Consider the following 19347-nt stretch of genomic DNA (forward strand, 5'->3'; position numbering starts at 1 on the left):
ATTAGGAAGATTGAAAACCACTGTACTAGAAAAAGGCATGAGTTTCTAAAATGTATTAATAATGACTCCTAATTTTTAATATAAAAGAAGACAAAGAATTTTCAAGTTAAAAATGACTTGGATTTCCTAGTAAATAGTACAAAAACAGAATGCGAGACCTTACTTGCTGAGACACCAGTTGTGTTCAGTTTTATCCTCCTATATCTCTTAATGTTTTAATATGAATATACTGCTTTGGTCAACTTCCTGAGACTTTTGTGAAGATTAAAAAAATAATTTTTAGGCCAGGCGGTGGTGGCGCATGCCTTTAATCCCAGCACTCGGGAGGCAGAGGCAGCGGATCTCTGTGAGTTCGAGACCAGCCTGGTCTACAAGAGCTAGTTCCAGGACAGGCTCCAAAACCACATTAAAACCCTGTCTCGAAAAAACAAACAAACAAATAATAATAATAATAATAATAATAATAATAATTTATATAAATCACATAGAATATTTTTCCAAGTCATGACAAATATTAAAAACTAGAGGTGTAAAAATATTATTTTGACTAGCTTTAAAATAATCAGAACCTGATAGAAAAGCTAGCTCTCTGAAGTCTGCAAACCAAAGGGAAATGCAGTGAGAATTTCACAGTGAAAAGAATGTGCTTGCTATTGAGAAAAAAATGTAATGACATCAGGAGCCAATCAATTTTTGATGTGGTGACCTTGACAGAAATGGCCACAGGGAGAGCAGAGAAAGAAATGACAAGATGGAAGTCTCTTGTGACCCTGAAAAACAAGGCAGGAATTGGTTTTAGAAGAGTCAAAATAGCCAGCAAAAGTTAATGACTCCCCAACGTGAGCTTGTGGGAAACTGAGGGCCGGGCACCACAGCCATCAGTGATGAGCATCCTCATTTCATATGGATTTGCAATTGTTCTAATGTACTGATCATTTAGAAACATAAGATTATTTTCCAGCTCCTTAGGGGAAAAAAAAAACAATTGGACTTTACAGCCGATGTTTGAGAAATTGTGACTAAGGTTTTAGAAGTAAGATAAGGCTCTGTTTCATGTTTTTTACAAAAGTAGAAATTATTCCTCTGTATTTCCAGGCCTGATTATGGCCTGACTTTCCAGCTTCCATAACCTGGACTGTGGAGGTCTGCCCTTAAGGAGGAGCAGAGCTACTTACTGCAGACCAGGGCTCTCTAGAGAAGAGCCAAGAAGAGTTCAAGAGAGTTTCAGAGTGATTCCAAAAAAAAAACCTCAGATTTCCGGGATGACGTTGTGCGGGTGAACTCTAGCAGTCTGTGGTGTCCACACTTCAGTCAGATCATTGCATGCTACTGATGCCTCTTGGAGTACTTTGAAAACACCACGTGTGATGTATGCATGTTGTTTGGAACTGTAAAACCCAAGACAGCCTGCCGCATCAGTATCTGTCCTTTTCAATCCCAGGAACAGTCTGTAATTTGTTCTAGTTTTGGTCATGCTCTTCAAGCTGTCTAGAATAAATACCACATAAGTAACATTTACCTGCCAATGTTAAGCTAGTGACCCTGTTTACTAAGTAGATATCAGTGTACTGATAATAGATACATTTATGTACTACTTATTTCAAAGGATAAAAGATAGAATTTTGCAAGTTTTCATATTAATTTTTTCATCTCTCCCCTCTCCTCCAACCAAATCTAATCCCTTAGGCTCATTTTGAGCTGTTTCAAACCACATGCTGCTACCTCTACAGGATCACATAGACCTCCTCCCCCTTTCTTGCCATAAATCATCCCATTATCTCTGAACCCAACACCAGTCCACATTCCCTGCAAACTCACCAGCTATGTTGGATAAGGAATCAGATAGGCTAGCCACATGTACTTAAGTCTCTCTCCTTCCCTCCAAATCCAGTGCCCCATTTTAACCCCCAGCTCCATAGAAGACCACCTACTGCAACCTCCCATTCTTCCCCAACCATCTCCAGTGTATCTTCCTCTCATTTGAAAAGACACACTGACAAGCAAGCACTTGGAAAGATAGACGTGTTTAACCTGCTGTAGAATTAAAACGTCTTTACAAGTACAGAAATATTACATTAGCCCAATAATACATGAAATTATCTTTATGTGTTAGTCAGAATTGTTTCTTTAAAAAAAAATGTTTTAAATGTGTGAGTGTTTTACCTGTCTGCATGTATGGGCATCATGTATAATGGTATCTGCACAGGCCAGAAGAGGTCATGAGAACTTCAGTTACAGATGGTTGTGTGCTTGCCATGAGAGTGCTTGGAACTGATCACAAAGAGTAGAACGTGCTCTTTTCTGCTGAGCTGTATCTCTAGACAAATAAAATAATTTAAATGTAAAAATTCATATCACATATATATTCATATGTAGGTTGAGTGTGCTCCCATTATTTCTTTTGATGTGGTAACATTTTCTTGGATTTTAATATAATGTGTATCAGAATAAAGAAACCAAACCAATGCAGCTATTTGTGTAACTGTTATTTATCTATTCAAATTTTACTGTATACTAATGTACTTTTCTTAGATATCCACTATTTTAACAATTTATAACAATTATATTTTATTTCCTGCCTATATTTCATAATTGAACAAAAGGATAAAGTTGCGTCAAACTACCTTTAATATAGTACTTGACCCCACACTATCTGTGCCATTCTAATGAAAGATTGATTCTTATGCTTGACCAACCACATTAGTTTAAAGAGAAAATATCTTCATATTACAATCATGCAGAAAAAGTTTACTTCTCCTTCTTCATACCAAGGTAGTAGTAGAAAGGGTCATCCCATTAAAGCAAGAGAGAAATATAAGCCTATGACTTTTTCTACTGAAAATACAAATCAAGAATCACAATCATAATATTATAATAAGATTATACCAACATAGTAAATATTAAAGTGATTATACTAATACTCATAGGCTGATATAATCTGTAAATTTAATGTTCTAATCAGTCATAATATTACTCATATCGAAACAGGTAACATTCAAGTTTGTTAGTCTTAATGTTTTAAGAAACCTAAAGTATTTATGTCTTAGAATGTTTAATTTGCTTTGAAAAGGAGCAAAAGAAATAGAAAGGAAGGAGCAAATGGAAACGGAGAAAGAAGGATGTGAATGAGAGAGAGTAAACATGTAACATGCAAGTTTATCTGAAAGAAAGAAGTTAGAGCTACGGCTGGGCTGGTTTTGTAGGATCATTTGATTTAGCAGGGAAGATGCCTGATCCCTCATGAAAGAAGAGACTGTAACAGGGTGAACTAGAGACCAAGATTTCAGTCCTAAATTTCATGCGTGACCTACTGGCAGTTTTCAATTTTAGAGTTAATTGGTAGAATTAAAGTACACTTCATAGTAAACTCAAGAGCCTCCTGACAGGATACATGATACCCTGTCTGAAAAAAAAAACACAAAATATATTAGACACATATTTATGGCACACTGAAATCCCCCTGAAATTTCAGGTTGGTATGAGAAAGAATACTGATACCCTCACCATACTTCAGGACAGAGAATCAAGCATTAAGAAATGGTTTTGAAAGTACCATAAAATAACCTGGCGATGCTCCTGTCACTTATTGTGCTTGGTTGGAAGCATTACTGGACTATGTAATTTTTCATTTTAAATGATGGGTAGGTTTCTACTTGTAGGGATAATATGGAAGTTGGACACAGATGCAATGTTCTAGGATCTGCATAGTGCCCAGAATGCTTCAAAACACCTGTCTCAAACAATTCTGGCTTACACACCTGAATGGCTGGAGCCATAAATGTAGTAATGTGCCCAACTATAGAATAGCACTCCATGAAAACATCAATCGAGGACGGGGCATAACAGAAAATGATAATCAAACCTGAGGCAAATTTTCAAATTAACAAAGAGGGAATTTTTATAACATAGTATTAAATTTAAGAATTCTTACGGATACATGAGAGAATTTTGCTTATAAAAGCCATGAAACATTGAGAAATGCGAAAGGGCTTTGACAGAAATTGAGTTGAATAAACATCTAATTACCTAAAACTGCAGGCAATGATTGTTCATTTTGAAGTACTGAATCTTGAGCTTAGAGTTAGCAAAGGTGTTAGGAATAGCACAGAGGAAAGATAGCAAGTGGGACTATGCTAATGCTGGGTTTCTAAGGTTCAGAACCAAATAGATTTAGAAAACTAATGATTTAAGTGTCTTTCAAATGACATAATTTGTATAAATTTTGCTGTATGAAAATATGGTTGTACAAATTTGGTGATGTGTTGCAAGTAGTCACATTTCTAGTTTTATTAAGTGAGATTTAAGAATACTGAGACCAATATAGTGCATGTGTAATTTCTTGATTGCTTCATTAATTGATATGTAGATAAAAATAGCTTATGTTAAGATATTTTTTTCCTTTCTGAATGTGTCTATCATCATGTTTAAAAATGAAAATTTCACACATTCAATCAGGAGAAATACAGTTTCAATTGCTTTAAGGTTCACCTTTGAATTTCACTGTGGCCAGAAGAATTCCATGACCTTTAAATTTGATGAAAATAAGAAAAAAAAACATTTATTAATCTAGTTATTTTGTTTTGAATTTTTTCCAAAGTAAATAACTCTGGACCACATTTCTGCAAAAATGACAGGAGCTGATCATATGGAATTATTATTGTTATTATTATGAAGATCATACATGAAAAATTGAATATATACTCGGTAGTACACACAATAGTCCATACCTAATCTTAATTCTCACTACCAAAATATCTCTCTTTTACCACTTTGAAATTGTGCCTATTATAACAATTTAATTATAGCTGATATCTGTAATATTAAGTATTAGTTTCCATTTTGAAGATCTTTTATTTGATATACACAAGTTTGCTTTGATCTTCTAGCAGTGTTCATTATGTGATATGTAATGCTCCATTACTGTTGCTAAGGACAACACCCTCTACCCCAGAGAGTCAACTGAAACTAAAACAGTATAACCAGACAATATTTATATAAATTGTAATGCCATGATAAACTAAAAAGTATTTTTATATGGCAACATCCAGTAGAGAAGTGATTTTTAAAACTGAAGAAATCATTTTTTGTTTTTTTGCCAGTTCCTTTGTAAAGGACTAATAATAATGTAGCTTACTTTGAGTCGTCATGTTGGACTTGTACATTATTTTTCTGAGTCTAACAACGAAAAATGATTAAGTGAAGCATGCTATAAGAATATATTCTGTGGGACTATAGTAATTATATTTATTTAAGTTTGTTATGTATTACTTCTCTCAGATTAACATTGCTAGTAAATGGATCTGCAATAATAATTACAAGATACTCAGTGAGTTCCCTGACTTATAGAAATCCAGATTCTGAAGTTTTAAGAGAGGTTCAGTTTTATGATTATTCTAATTTAGGACATTTTAGAAATTTCACAAAGAGGATTTTGTGCTTATGGCTTACATAAGTGAAAGAATAAGTTTAAGAGATCAATGCAAAATTTGTAACTCTCAAAAGTTGAAGTTCTATGGAAGAAGCATTGTCAAGAATAGTTAAATCAGCAACCCTCTAAAAAGCAACTCATAGGTGCACAAAATGATGAGAATGATAATGATGGAAAGATGGATGTGTGTATATTATTGTTTTGCTAAATATGGAAGAATCTACCTACTCTTCTGTCTCCAACCCAAAAGTATTTCATTAAAATTCGTGTAGTTTTAATCAGTAATCTATAATAATATAATGTTAATACGAAATATGAAATTCTCTATGCTTCATGATTGTGTGCTCTGGGAAATAGATGTACGATAGTTTTTCAGTGAATGATATGCAGGTGTTTGTGATGGTGAGTCTGACTTGTAGCTGTTTATGAACAGATGTAGAAGTGAACTGTAGTAGTGTAGATTCAAAGAGGGCTACAACATGGATGACAAATTTTGCTTGATGAATAAAGAAAAGGAGCAAGAGATGCCAGAGAAATTGTAGCTGGTGTGATTATGCAAATAATTCAGTGAGCAACTGGACAGGAAATTTTGATGATCTGCACATTCCTTTCCTTCAGTGCTGGGTCGTTAATGGGCTTGATCATTGCGCTCTACTTAGAAATGAAGATTTATTAAAATCTATAAAGACGGTTTTAGAATGCTTGGTTTTAAATCACCCACTGGAAGAGAAACTTCTGGAGCAGCAAATGTCTTAGGTTGTAATTTTGTAATGTAGGAAACAAGAATAATGATTTCTATTTGATTTAAAATCTCAAAGAGAGATTATCTTCAAGTATGGAACAAAGGGAGACAGTGAAACATAACCTATTTTACCTTTGACTGTAAAACATTGCTTTGTAAGAAATATAGAGAAAATTATAAGGTTGGCATCACTGATTAAGATGTATTACTCTTAAAAATAATTATTTTGTGTAATTTCTGAGAGCTAACCCCACATAAAATAAGTCAACTATTCCTTAACTTAAATGTACTTCACCATTTAAAAGAAATAAATTTTAAGAACTTGGGCACATGACTTCCTTCCCTGAAATAAGTATGAAGCTTCAAGGCATGAATAAATTAGAATATTAGACTATACTGTTAACAAATACCACCTGACCCTACTTAAAGGAGTTTCATAAGTTCCTACTGTTCTTATCTCCATAATCTGTTCCACACTCACTGCTGGCCTTCCTCTCTAAAGCATGCTTTCCTAACAACATGAATTATATAAGATACACTGTGTTCATGTCAGGACCTAATTTGCTCAATTTGCATTTGATTCACGATTTCTTAGGTAATTTTACTTTGATCATTTCAGTCATTTCAGTATAATGATGACCTCAGAGATTTTTATCTCAAGAACAGTGGTTCTCAACATTCCTAATGATTCCACCCTTCAATACATTTCCTCATATTGTGGTGACCCCCAAGTATAAAATCATTTTCATTGTTATTTAATAGCTGTAATTTTTCTACTGTTCTGAATTGTGATGTAAATATGTGGTATGCAGGAGATCTGCTGTAAGACCCCTGTGAAAGGGTCGTCCAACCTTTAAAGGGGTCACAACCCACAGCTGTAGAACTGCTGCTCTAGAAAGACCATAAAATATAGCTAATGTTATTCTCAGATTTTAAGATGAAACTTAGTCTACTTTTTAAAATAAGGCGGCATAAAGAATAAATCTCAAAAGTTTGGAAAACAATTCAATATGGCTACACACATTAATGTGTACATGTCAGTGTTATAATGAAGTGTATAATCAGTAAAAATTTGACACTGAAGAATTCAAAACACTCTCAATGGTCAATTGGGAAAATAAGACAGATGTAAAGTTACAAAAAGTGAAAAGAATTTTGCAGCAATTAGATTTTGCTTGAATAACATGTTTGCAAACAGTCCCAAGCATATTATTTTGAGTTATCTGTACACTGTGTTGAGAATTGAAAACCATGAATAGCTGAAAGTTTTTCTAGGTCAAATAGAATCATAAATGAGAAACTATGAAATGTTACACAAACATTTCATTCGTTGTTCATTTTACCCCAATTTTATAAGCTCATTGCATGACTCTTATTCAATCATATAAAATGATCTGTAGACCTAGATTTTAACCTATCTGCTTCAATTATTTACATTTACCATAGTCCTATCACAAATGCTATATATAGAAAAATTAAACTTCGAGTAAGCCTTCTATGAAGTTCCAACACAAAGCTTAGTAAGTGCTTGAATCATCACATAAATAATGATATTAATTTTCATTTGAAACATGTTTCATACTTATAATTTAACATTATCACTATTAATCAAATAATTATATGCTCCAAAGAAATCAATACTGCTTGTTGTTTTGACTATCCTGTACTTGGTTTGACATCAGATTTTGTTTGTGGTTAGAATTCTTTGCTATGGTGATTTTGTGGAATATAACCAAGTTTTATGAGAGCCAATACTGTTTTTGCAAATATCGAAAGTAATGTACATGTTCTGATTGAAGCCTAGCTTGGAAAAAAACATTATTTATATGAATTAATTGAGTCAGACATCTTGTATTGCAGCTGTGTACTGCACATTGCATTGAGAGAGATTCACTTGGAATGGCCCTGAAAGCTTTTATTGTATTTTATTGCACAATATGGTGATATTTGAAAGACATTTTAAGTAAGAGGTGATGTCAAAAATATATTGTTTCTGTTTAGTTTGATGCTGAAAGACTCACAACAGGCATTCCTGTTAGCCAGTTAGCATTGTTCACACACAGGGAAAACAGCTCACATTCATTTTTTGGCATCAGCCAATTAGATATTTCTGCTTTGTGTTAAGAGATTTTCAGCAAATCTACCCCTTATTCTCCTTTAGGCTTATAACAACTGGTGTGGTATCAATATAGGGAAACAACTTCTCTTTATGAAATCTTGAGTGTATTCATTTAGCTCCTATTAATACACATATCATTTAACAAAGGAAAGTGTTGTATTTTACTATCTCTTATTACTTTAATATTTCTATACCTAGTTGTTACTTACACCTTGGACTTTAAAAGAACAAACTGCAGAACCTTAATTTAAAAAAAAGGTTTTGTGTTATATGCACACTTGATATTGCTTGAGTAGCTGCTTATTTTTTTCTTTTACATATCTCAACAAATGTTATTCAGTTGAAGTTGCATGAAGCATACAAAAAATGTGAAACTTATTAGTCAGAAAATTCTTGTGGTCAATCGGTAAGGATTGGCTCTTCTTTCAAAACTTAAGTTTTATTTGAAATTTCTGTATTGTTGGATGGTGTTTTGTGCTATTTACTCATTTCTTGATGGTTTTGTTATTGTTTGGATCTTTCCAGATGCTCCACTAATTGGTCAGGCACACAGTGTGAGAGACCAGCCCCAAAGAGCAGCAAGTCTGAGCACATCAGCACAAGTAAGTGGTACAGAATAATACTTTTTAATAGAAACTATAGAAGCCATTTCATCTTCTTTTGTGTAGTCATCAAGTTATGTGAGAGTATAAGGAATAAAATTAAGAATCTCAAGGAATTAGAGAAAAGTGTAGTCTTGACACCTTTGTGGTACTGTTGAGATGAAATCCTATTGGTAAGACTATAAAGAAGTAAATTATGAACCAAATTTTGTAAGAGGTACAACCTCTTTAAAGCTTGATATGTGTATTAAGAACATATATTACTATGTAGTATTATATATGTATCATCTGTTGTTTATAACACTGACGTTTCATGGCAGGTCTTCCTCAATCAACATTGTGTGTTATTCTCTGTTCTGTGACAAGTTGTAAAGATTTTTAAAATAAGTCATAAAAGTGTCCCTTTTTACATATATTATCACTATTTCAACCTTGAAACAGGAGACTAGAAAGTCTCTAATAGGAAACAAGAGAGAATATAGAGGAAAAGGGAAATTATATTACTTATTATCATCCTTAAATTTAGTGATTCATTTCAGGATATATGAACATAATCAGACAATTTCAATGTATTCCATGGATCAAAGATAACATGTAGATTGAGATTACATGATTTTGTTAATTAGCAATAGGCTTGCATGCTTTTTTTCTACCTATTCCTTACACCTGGTTCCAAATAGTTTCTCTGTTCTCAAATCAAGAGTTTACGAATTTCTAACATTTGGAACTTACTTTGAGTTAATAACTATGGAGATTTTGGGAAAATGGTGTATACTTCTAAAATAGTGGTTTTCAACCTTCTGAAGGCAACAGCCCTTTAATACAGTTTATCATGTTTCGGTGACCCACACCCACAAAATTTTTTTTTATAACTTCATCAGTGTAATTTTATTAGTGTTAGGAGTCATAATGTAAATATTTTTAGAGTCAGAGGTTTGACAAAGGGGTTACAACCCACAGGTTGAGAACCACTATTATAAAAGACTGTCCTGGTGACAAATATTCTAATCTGAATAGGTATGTTGTGTCTTCTTTGCTAACAAGGGTTTTGGATTTTTTTTTTTTTGTATTTTTGCTGTGAATATATGAACATAATGGTAAGAAGAACTGGAGTGCTAGAATTTGGGAAATAGTTTACAAATGATTATGTGCTGCAGAGATATTCAGACTAATTTTATACATTAAAGAGAGACATATAAAATGAATATTTATTCTTTTTACCATAAGTAAAACTCAAAAGAGTATCACTGTAAATTTCTTAAGGTACAATAATGTAAAAATGTCATTATAAAGTATTTAAACATATTGCTAACCATTAAGAACATTTAAAAATGATAACATGTAGTTGAAATTACAAGCTTGCAGCAAACAAAGATGTAGAATCAGCGTTTACAGTAAGGTGCTTTTATCCTTCCTTTAGGTAAATCTGTAGGATCTAGTTCAGAGAAGGTATAGAGTATTTGAGGGAAAAAGTAACTTTAAATATTAGTGAAGTTATCTGAAAGGGGATAATGATTCAGAGCATGATGTCTATTAAATTTTCTAAATTTTACATAAAGGCTATTCTCAGAGAAAATTTGGATCATAGAAAGCGGCTTAGAGAGGATTTACCAGGTGTTTTCACTGAGAGCAGGAGACCTACATATTTGCATGGGCTATAGCCTCCTTCGGAAAACAGTACACCTAATTACCTAAAACAGACCTGAACCAGTACATCAGGTTCAGGAGATGTTCCAAGAGTGCTGCTGGCTTCAGAGACTTTTCCTCCTTCCCTTTACTGAAGGTCCGCTAATTAATAGAAATATCAGTGGGTAATAGCCAAAACAAAAATCTTGTCAGTTTTTCTTCAGAGGAAAACTACAGCTTGCTAAAATATGGGGGTTGCTCTCATCCTCTCAGGGAAAAAACCAATGATTTTCAGGGTTTGTTGAGAACTCCTCAAATATAAGCAGAAGTCATCTGTACACAAAGAAGACTATTATTACACATTATGCTTCTAAATAAAACAGTTAAAAAACACAAAGTATTATCTGCTTACCCATTGTTGTGATAAAACAGTGACGAGAGTCACTTAAGGGTGAAAGTATTTATTTGAACTATGAATACAGAGGGTTGATGTGCCTAATGTTAGAGTGGAAGAAGCCAGGTGGTGGGCATGGTGGCTGGAGCAGGAAGCTAAGGCCTCAGAACTTGAACTAAAAACTCAAAATGTAGAGGGAAATTGAAATGATATTTGACTTTGAAACCTCAAAGCCATCCTTGTGACATGCTTTCTCCAGCTAGGGCACATATACCAAACCTACGCAAAATGCCACCAACTGGATATCAAGTGTTCAAACATCTGAGCCTCATTCGGGCTGTTCTCATTGAAATCACCACATTCAGCAGCATAAAACTTGATTTGATTAGGAACGTGGTACCTTCCTTTCACAGCTCTTGCCTCTACATGGAGATTTGCTCTCTAATTCATGCATAGCTTTCATATTCGTCTCCAAGTAGCACTACAGGAATCTTCTGGGTCTTGATGCTTCAAATGCCAAGACAACAGCTTGAGTAATTATGCAGAACTTTGATTCTGGTACTTTGTGCTCAGATTCTGCTTGGAAAGCTACCCTGTCTGGTTTGAATAGTTTCAAACTCAGAATAAGAGATGTCGTTTCGTATTCCTATTTTAAATTCACATAAAATTTTAGAGAAAGTGATGCTCAAATTTTGAGTTGTGCTATTTGTAGTGTGTGGCAAAATTAAGATAAAATATACTCAGCATTTTGTGAGGGCGATAGTGGAAAGTTCGTGTCTTTACTGTAGCAAGAGGCCCGTCATTTGAGCTCTTTTCTGAATCATCCTTATTTATTTCACGCCATCTGTTCTAATTTAGCACACAAAATTTCTGATTACATGATACTAAGACTCTGAAATATGCAAATATTACTGATATGATGATGTCTTCCTTCCAGTTCTCCCAAAGCCATGATTTACAAGACCAATACTGAATCTCAGTCACTGTAGTACACCCTGCAAATGGGGCAAAGAGTAAGACGGGTGGCTGTGTAAATATGCGAAGCTTAAGGTCTACTGAGATACACAACACTTAAGACAATATGTGAGCATATAAGTGTATAAACAATTAAGAGATTTGGTGATTTCTCTGTGGAAATGGGGCCAAACTAGAGCCTGGCAGAGATTGACTGAGGTCACCGTGGTTTTGATTTAAAAATGTTGAAGGGAGCAGAGGTCCAGAAGCATTAGGTACAATAGCTCTGGGAGTAGAAATATGTCCAAAGGAATGGGTGTCTTTGGTGATAGTAGCAACAGGACAAGAGGAGGGAGCAGGCTGAAACTGGCCTGCGATGAACGGCATACTCCTACAGCAATTCACAATATGTTTTGAGAGTGCATCCTAATCTTGTTATATAAAGATGTTTTATCTCTATGACCATGTACTAAAACGTAGAATATCTTTTAACATGCCAAAATGGCCTACTTTATGCTATATTATCATGGGCATACAGAGGATTATAAAGCATTCATTTCTTAAGCATGCATGCAACACTTTCTACATTATCAGTATAGTGCTGACTACACAAATAAGAGATGATCAAAGATACCATGTATTTTATATCTGAATAACCTGAGACATTTTGTCTAAGTCAACCTCACTGGTATATTTTGAGAAGTTGCTTGACTCAGTGTCTGTGGCTTCAAGTGAGTTTCAGGGCTGCCTCTTCCAGGGAAGAATAAGTCTCCATAACCACATTACAAAGAAAGACTTGTTTTGTTCTTAATAGCATCACTGAGGTAGTTCCCTCTGCTTTCGTACACTTTCAATCATTTTACAGGACACACTTATCATCTCTTACCAAAAAAAAATCATTTTGATAGATTTGAATCTTTCATGCTAAAATTATATTTACTGATTAGCATACTACCTTGAAACTTAGTTTTTTACTGTAAATACATCTTTTAATACAATATATTCTGACTGCCGATTCTTCTTCCCAAAATCCTCCCAGTTCCTCCCAAATCCGTACTGTTTCTTTCTCATTAGGATACAAACAGTAAGCTTAAAAATAACAGAAAAAAAGCTTAGGTAAAATAAAATCAAACAAACCAGACAAGGATAAAATAAACAGAAGAAAAGGATTCAAGCTCTTGATTGGCTATATATTTTAGAATTTTTAAAAAATTTATAATATTAGTTTCTTTTATTAATGTTTTAAAAATAAAAACAAAATGCTAAACATATTATTTATCACGAACACTAAACATTATTTTAGTTACCTTGATTGGTTTCATAAACATACCAGATGTCTGGGCTCTTACACAGAGTTCTGTAATGTATAGGAATTGCAACTACCATCTGTGGTGGGAAAATAAAAGAAAAGAGATGCTTAGTTTTCTTACACGCATAATTAATATCTCTAGCTTATGTAATGACTAAAACTAGAGAGAAGAGTTAAATATATAAATTTGTAAATAGTTTACAGTTATACCGAGAAGGAAAAAATGCTACGTACTTTGTATCTAGTATTGGTTTGTTTACAAGTTTACTCCTATTCTAAGGCTTAACAGGAAAAGAATGTATAACAAAGTGAAGATATTTGTCAAATTAAGTTCAGCCATTTAAGACCATATACTAATAGGAAATGAACTTGTTTCTTGGTATTTAAAATTTACAAAAAAATAACTGTTAATTAAATCAAAGCTGCCTGCTGTTCTGTCTTCATTAATTACTGAGATTTTGCTTATACCCAAAATGCTCACTCCCGAAACAAAGTGAAAATAAAATTTTGAGCTCACTAAATCATACATGCAAAACGACATGAAAGAACAAAGTAAGTTATATATTTAAGTGAATAAAAATGCAAGTCATGTGTGTAGATATATATGCACATGGATCTGTCAATACATATTTCTCCACGTTACAAGCAGGGATGCTGACATACATTAATAATTTTAATGAACATTTTTAGGTATTTTGGTAATTGATCTCCAGGAGTCTACCTTACTTACGTATCATCTACATGTAACTATTGAAGCATCAATCACTCTCATAAAGTGTCTGCACATTGTGTATAATGTGATGGTTAACATTTTCAGTATTTTATGTGCACATGCATATGCAGAGGAAATTTTTTGATGAGTTTTGATATTCTAGTCATAAATATCTGGAGATTTAAATTTTGGTTAAGAGTTATATTATTTCTGGGTCACTTGTTAGCTATTTTGTTGAATGTCTACAAAAAGACTGCTTTCACGTGTGCCAGCAGTTAGCCTAGGAAAAGACTAGCATTGGCTGCCCAGGAGTGCTATGGAACCCTCCTGCTATAAAATGGCCTTTTCATTCAGCTGTTTCCTGCCATTCATGGTATATAATCCTGGCATTCCACCCTAGGGTTACATAGCTAGCAATGTGTATCGATTCTAGAAGTGTCTGCATCTAATAAAAATCACTGCTGCACCACATTTGCTATGAAGGAAAAACAATGTTTCTATAAATTTTATTTTTCCTATGATCTGATGTAGAAAGATTAAAAATAACATCTTAAGATATATTTCTAAAATATAAGCCTTAAGATAATTTCCATGAACATAAAAACAAAACATAGACGTTTTCAACGTAAATTGAAGCTTGAAAATTATTTCCCCAAAAGTGTTCTGCAATAAGGATTGGAGAAAGAGAGAACAGCAATTGCTTATTTATTTATTTAATAAACAAGTTAACAGCTATCTGATTCTTCTTAAATTTTTTAGAATGTATTTAACTTATTTTATAAGTATAAATGTTTATCTACATATATGTATATGTACATATACATTGGCTGTGCCTGAACGTTGATTTCAGAAAAGGGTGTCAGAACCCTAATTATTTTACTTGTTACTCATTTAATAACAATAGTGTAAGTCAGAATCCAGGTAACCTTCTCAAGGGCTCTCTCCATAGAAATTCATGAAATGATGCTTATTGAAGTGAAACTAATACGTTGCACTTTTCCATGCCATTTGACTTGTCACAGACAGTATGGGCAATTATTACTGTAGCTTATAGAACAATAACTTTGTTTGGGGGATTTTGGTAGATGAAATTTAAAGCAAACATATTCACACGTCATTGACGTACCTTGTGTATTTATGTCGTAGCATGTTCATAAATTTGATGTAATTCAGAATCATAAAGTTATTATCTCTGAATATCTGGTCTTTAAATGCAATATGTAACCACAAGATATCTGACCAAACATCCCAACAGACTCTTTGGTAGGATGATTTTGGTAAAGGCGTTATGATCTCAGAATACAAACATTTGTTCCATGATTTATTTTTATTCACATTAGTGGTAAAATTATTTAATATGGCAGTTTAGCTATATTAAGCTTTATAACATTTTCTTTATGTGTTTTCTATGGATCAATTTATTTTCCAGGGAGCATCGCTATCATTGTGCCTCTTGTCCTCTTGGTGACCTTGATAACCACCTTAGTGATCGGCTTAGTACTTTGTAAGAGAAAAAGAAGGTAAGATGCCATGTTCTGGATTTACCTGCAGTGACTGGGTCATATGAAAGTGAGAGAAATGTTGTGTTTTATTCTAAAAAAAAACAGAATTGGCCATTCCAATTAAAAACCTATTTCTCAGTTTATTTACCCTTATTTCACTTAAAACTATAATTTACACAAATATTCTTCATATTATGTAGATAGAATCACCCCGTGTGTATAGATAGTCTAAAGAAACCAACAAAGGCATATACTTGATAATTTCTGTAGAATTTTGCATTTCAAGTAATCTTTTTTTGAATAAACAATGATATCTAAAGATTATATTATTACTTTATTTTATACTACTACTTACTATGCATGTATGTCATAAATTATCTTAATTTAATAATGTCTTAAATGTGCATTTATTTATTTTATCTTTCCACAAATATAAATATTTCAGCTTATATAATTATAATTGTACAGCAGTTTAGAACGTGAAAGTTTGTGAATTAAGATTCCAGCCATTAAGACCAAGGATATAAACGAGATATTGAAAAGTTTCTTTATCATAATTTGTTAGGGTTAATTTTCACACCAAAGAAAACATTTGAAATTTAACTTACAATTGAATTGTGAATTTTCCATTAATATCACTGTGTATTCAGGAGAATTTTACTTCTAATATGCTTTTATGCTATGTTAAGCAATATTCATTGAAAATAAATGGTAAAAGTGTAAGTCTTCTGTTCCTTTATGATTTGAAAAATGTCAACCATTAAAATTTTCTCAATTATATTTCATTCAGAATTTATCAGTTGTACTATGTCAACAGATCAGTAAATGCTTTAATAGTACATAATTTAAATTGTGATGTCTGTACAATTGATATTTAAATTTTTGTCCTCATACTATAGAACAAAGACAATTAGAAGACAGCCTATCATCAATGGAGGCATAAACGTAGAAATCGGCAATCCGTCATACAATATGTATGAAGTGGATCATGACCACAGTGATGGGAGTCTTTTAGAACCAAGTTTCATGATAGATCCAGTAAAGGTAATATGACTTGAAATCATGAACAGAGAAATACTAATGTTCTTGAAAAACCACTGCAGAACTCTGATTTTAATTATGCACTTGTACTATCTAAAATTATAGCACAGGACTTTAAGATATATTGAGTTATTTAGGCTCTTCCAACAGAGAATACTTGATGAATAACATTCACTAGAACATACTACTTAATACTTTGTGGTTTAGAAAAAAAAATTGTTCACTTAGTTAATAAAGATACAACTTTATTTACTATAGTAACTTAAATTTTGTGGGGTTCTAGCAAATATACAGTATAATATAAAATATTGCATACTTTATTTTAAATATGAAAAGTGTTCATTGGTTCACTTTCAAAAAATTATTTTTATCACAATAGTGTTTTGTTGAAAAGTCCAAAAAGCTGTTTCCTCTAATTTCTTCTTGAGTCCTTATTTCTCAATTGTTATTCAGCTTCTGAGATTTTAAAGACACTTATTCAAGCTGTAACTGATAGTGTAATCACTTAATTCGCTTAACTGGTTTTCTCCTGTTTCTATAGTTCCCTCTCTGGACCTAGAATTGGACTTCTTGAGCCTGAAATTAATAATTATGTTCTCTAATATAAAAATCAACAATTATGATATGGATTAAATGTATAGATGCTATAATCATTTTCATTAAAACTAATTTTACTTTCTATTAATTAGCACTTTTACTTTGGAACTTTTCATGATTTAAATACTGTTTACCTTATTATATTGTGTTTTAATTTACACTGAAAGATCATATACACTTGGCACACTGGGAAATTTATCTTAAATTAAAGCCATCTTAACAAACAGACTGCTGGCATCCTTTCAACTGTTCTAAGGAAGAACAGTGTCCATCACATACCATGAACTGATGAGAACGCACTCCTCAGTTTTTCATGAAAATTTCAAAAGCCCCTTTGTTATTTTGATTTCTAGCAATTGAATTAATATAATTACTTAAACTTGAGAATACATCTCATTGAAATATTTACAAACTTACTGCTTGAAAATAAAACCATATTTCAGGCCTTTCAGATATAATTTTAAAGTATTCATATGATTTCACTGAGCAAACATAAACATACATTTACCAATTAACCACTTGAATGACTAAAATTGTATAAAATACAGCTTAACAGTTTATTTCTACCTGGTTAATAATGTTTTGAATGTAACTATGAATTTTTGCATGAAACATAGCTTCAGAACAATGACATATTAAGAGTTGCAGAAAGTCAGGCCACAGAATTCATGACCAAACAAATTGTGCCCCGGTTGTTTGATGTAATCAAATCTAAATTAAGTTGCACATATATTTCTGTGAAATAGTCAATTCATTTATGTTGCGTGTGAATACAACTCCTAGTTCTTTTATATATTAAGGACAAAAGAACTGGTATTTTTAGTAAAACTGATAATATAGAACTAAGGCTGGAACAATTAGAAATACACAGAGAGGAATATTTGTGGATTTTGCTACAATTCATTTCAACATTACTTGAGTTTTCTTATTCAAATGTGGGGTTAATTAAAAATGAATGGTTCTTCATTCAAACTCCAAGTCCTACAATTAAACTCCTTTTTAATTTATGATATGAGAATTTTGTAGAAACGTATTTAAGGGTCAAAGTCATTTATGTTAGATTCTTTTCCAAAGACTCTGCTCTTTGTAACATATCATATTTTGTTCAACAATAACAGTTGATGCTGAAGACTTCTTTTAACGTATACATGCTCCTTTGCATATCTTTACTTTTCAAATGTTCATGAATAATATAACTATGAAACAATACATTATGAATATGAGTATAATAATTATGTAGTGCTGTTTTTAGATCCAGTGAAGTATAAAGCAATGGTCTGGCATCTTTTAGTCTTAATAATAGCTTTCTAGCCTGGCGGTGGTGGCGCACACCGTTAATCCCAGCACTTGGGAGGCAGAGGCAGGCGGATCTCTGTGAGTTCAAGACCAGCCTGGTCTACAAGAGCTAGTTCCAGGACAGGCTCCAAAACCACAGAGAAACCCTGTCTCGAAAAAAACAAATAATAATAATAATAATAGCTTTCTAAAAAATTTAAATTTGATATATCAATTTTTATCTTAAAATTTTAAAGTGATGATGAATTGTTGAAAAGGAAAGCTGAGTCTTAGGAAAGACTACTTTTGATTCCTAAATTTTGAATTTCAAAATCTTTACTGGTGTAATTTCCAGGGATAAACAGAAGTGGATATGGTTCATACAGAACACATGTCAGAAAGCTGGACCTTACTGAGGGTCTACCTTTGAGATAATTTTCTCAAGTTCTACATGCTGACACAAGTCTCCTGATTTTGCCTAGGGTTAAAGAGTATTATCATTTAGCTGCATTTTGTATTGGTGAAAAAATGTTTCCATAACTTTACATGAGATACAATTTTCTGTTTATGTACAGTCCAGGTACATAGGGGGAGGGCCCAGTGCTTTCAAGCTCCCACACACAGCACCGCCCATCTACCTAAACTCTGATTTGAAAGGACCACTAACTTCTGGGGTGAGAGAAATAGCCCATCTTTTCCTTCTCATACCATTGCAAACCCCGCCATTCACAGAGCTGTGTTTGACTTGGACAGAACTTGCCCTTATAGTTTTAATTAACAAGAGTTGGTAAAAGAGCATTAAAATCTCAGACTTTTGCAGTGTGTTCTTTCCCTATAAGAAACTTGTTACCAGCTTATTAAATGGATAGTATTTCCTTTGTGGAAGTTGCAAGAATTTTAAATTGTATGGCCAGTCAGACTTATGAAGAGAAATTTAAACCGAATGAATTTAAATGAATTTGTTTTAGCCATAGATACATAGGTAGATAGCTTATAAATATGAAATAACTAAAATATAGCTAAAAATGTGTAATCATATTGACAAA

At 32.9% G+C, this 19347-nt stretch overlaps 1 protein-coding gene across 6 annotated transcripts in view; it reads left to right on the plus strand.

Moving 5' to 3' along the window:
- Nucleotides 1–19347, plus strand: part of Lrp1b (LDL receptor related protein 1B) — a 1777797-nt gene that overhangs the window by 1755700 nt on the left and 2750 nt on the right. For 5 of the 6 annotated variants that reach the window (XM_057755646.1, XM_057755650.1, XM_057755648.1 and 2 more), the window contains 4 exons: nt 8815–8891; nt 15316–15406; nt 16288–16432; nt 18877–18975. In XM_057755646.1, coding sequence (XP_057611629.1) covers nt 8815–8891; nt 15316–15406; nt 16288–16432; nt 18877–18975 — 412 coding nt within the window. The remainder of the gene's footprint in view (nt 1–8814; nt 8892–15315; nt 15407–16287; nt 16433–18876; nt 18976–19347) is intronic. The other variant, XM_057755649.1, reaches the window with a different exon arrangement.

This window comes from Chionomys nivalis, chromosome 22, assembly GCF_950005125.1.
Source record: "Chionomys nivalis chromosome 22, mChiNiv1.1, whole genome shotgun sequence".
Taxonomy (NCBI): Eukaryota; Metazoa; Chordata; class Mammalia; order Rodentia; family Cricetidae; genus Chionomys; species Chionomys nivalis.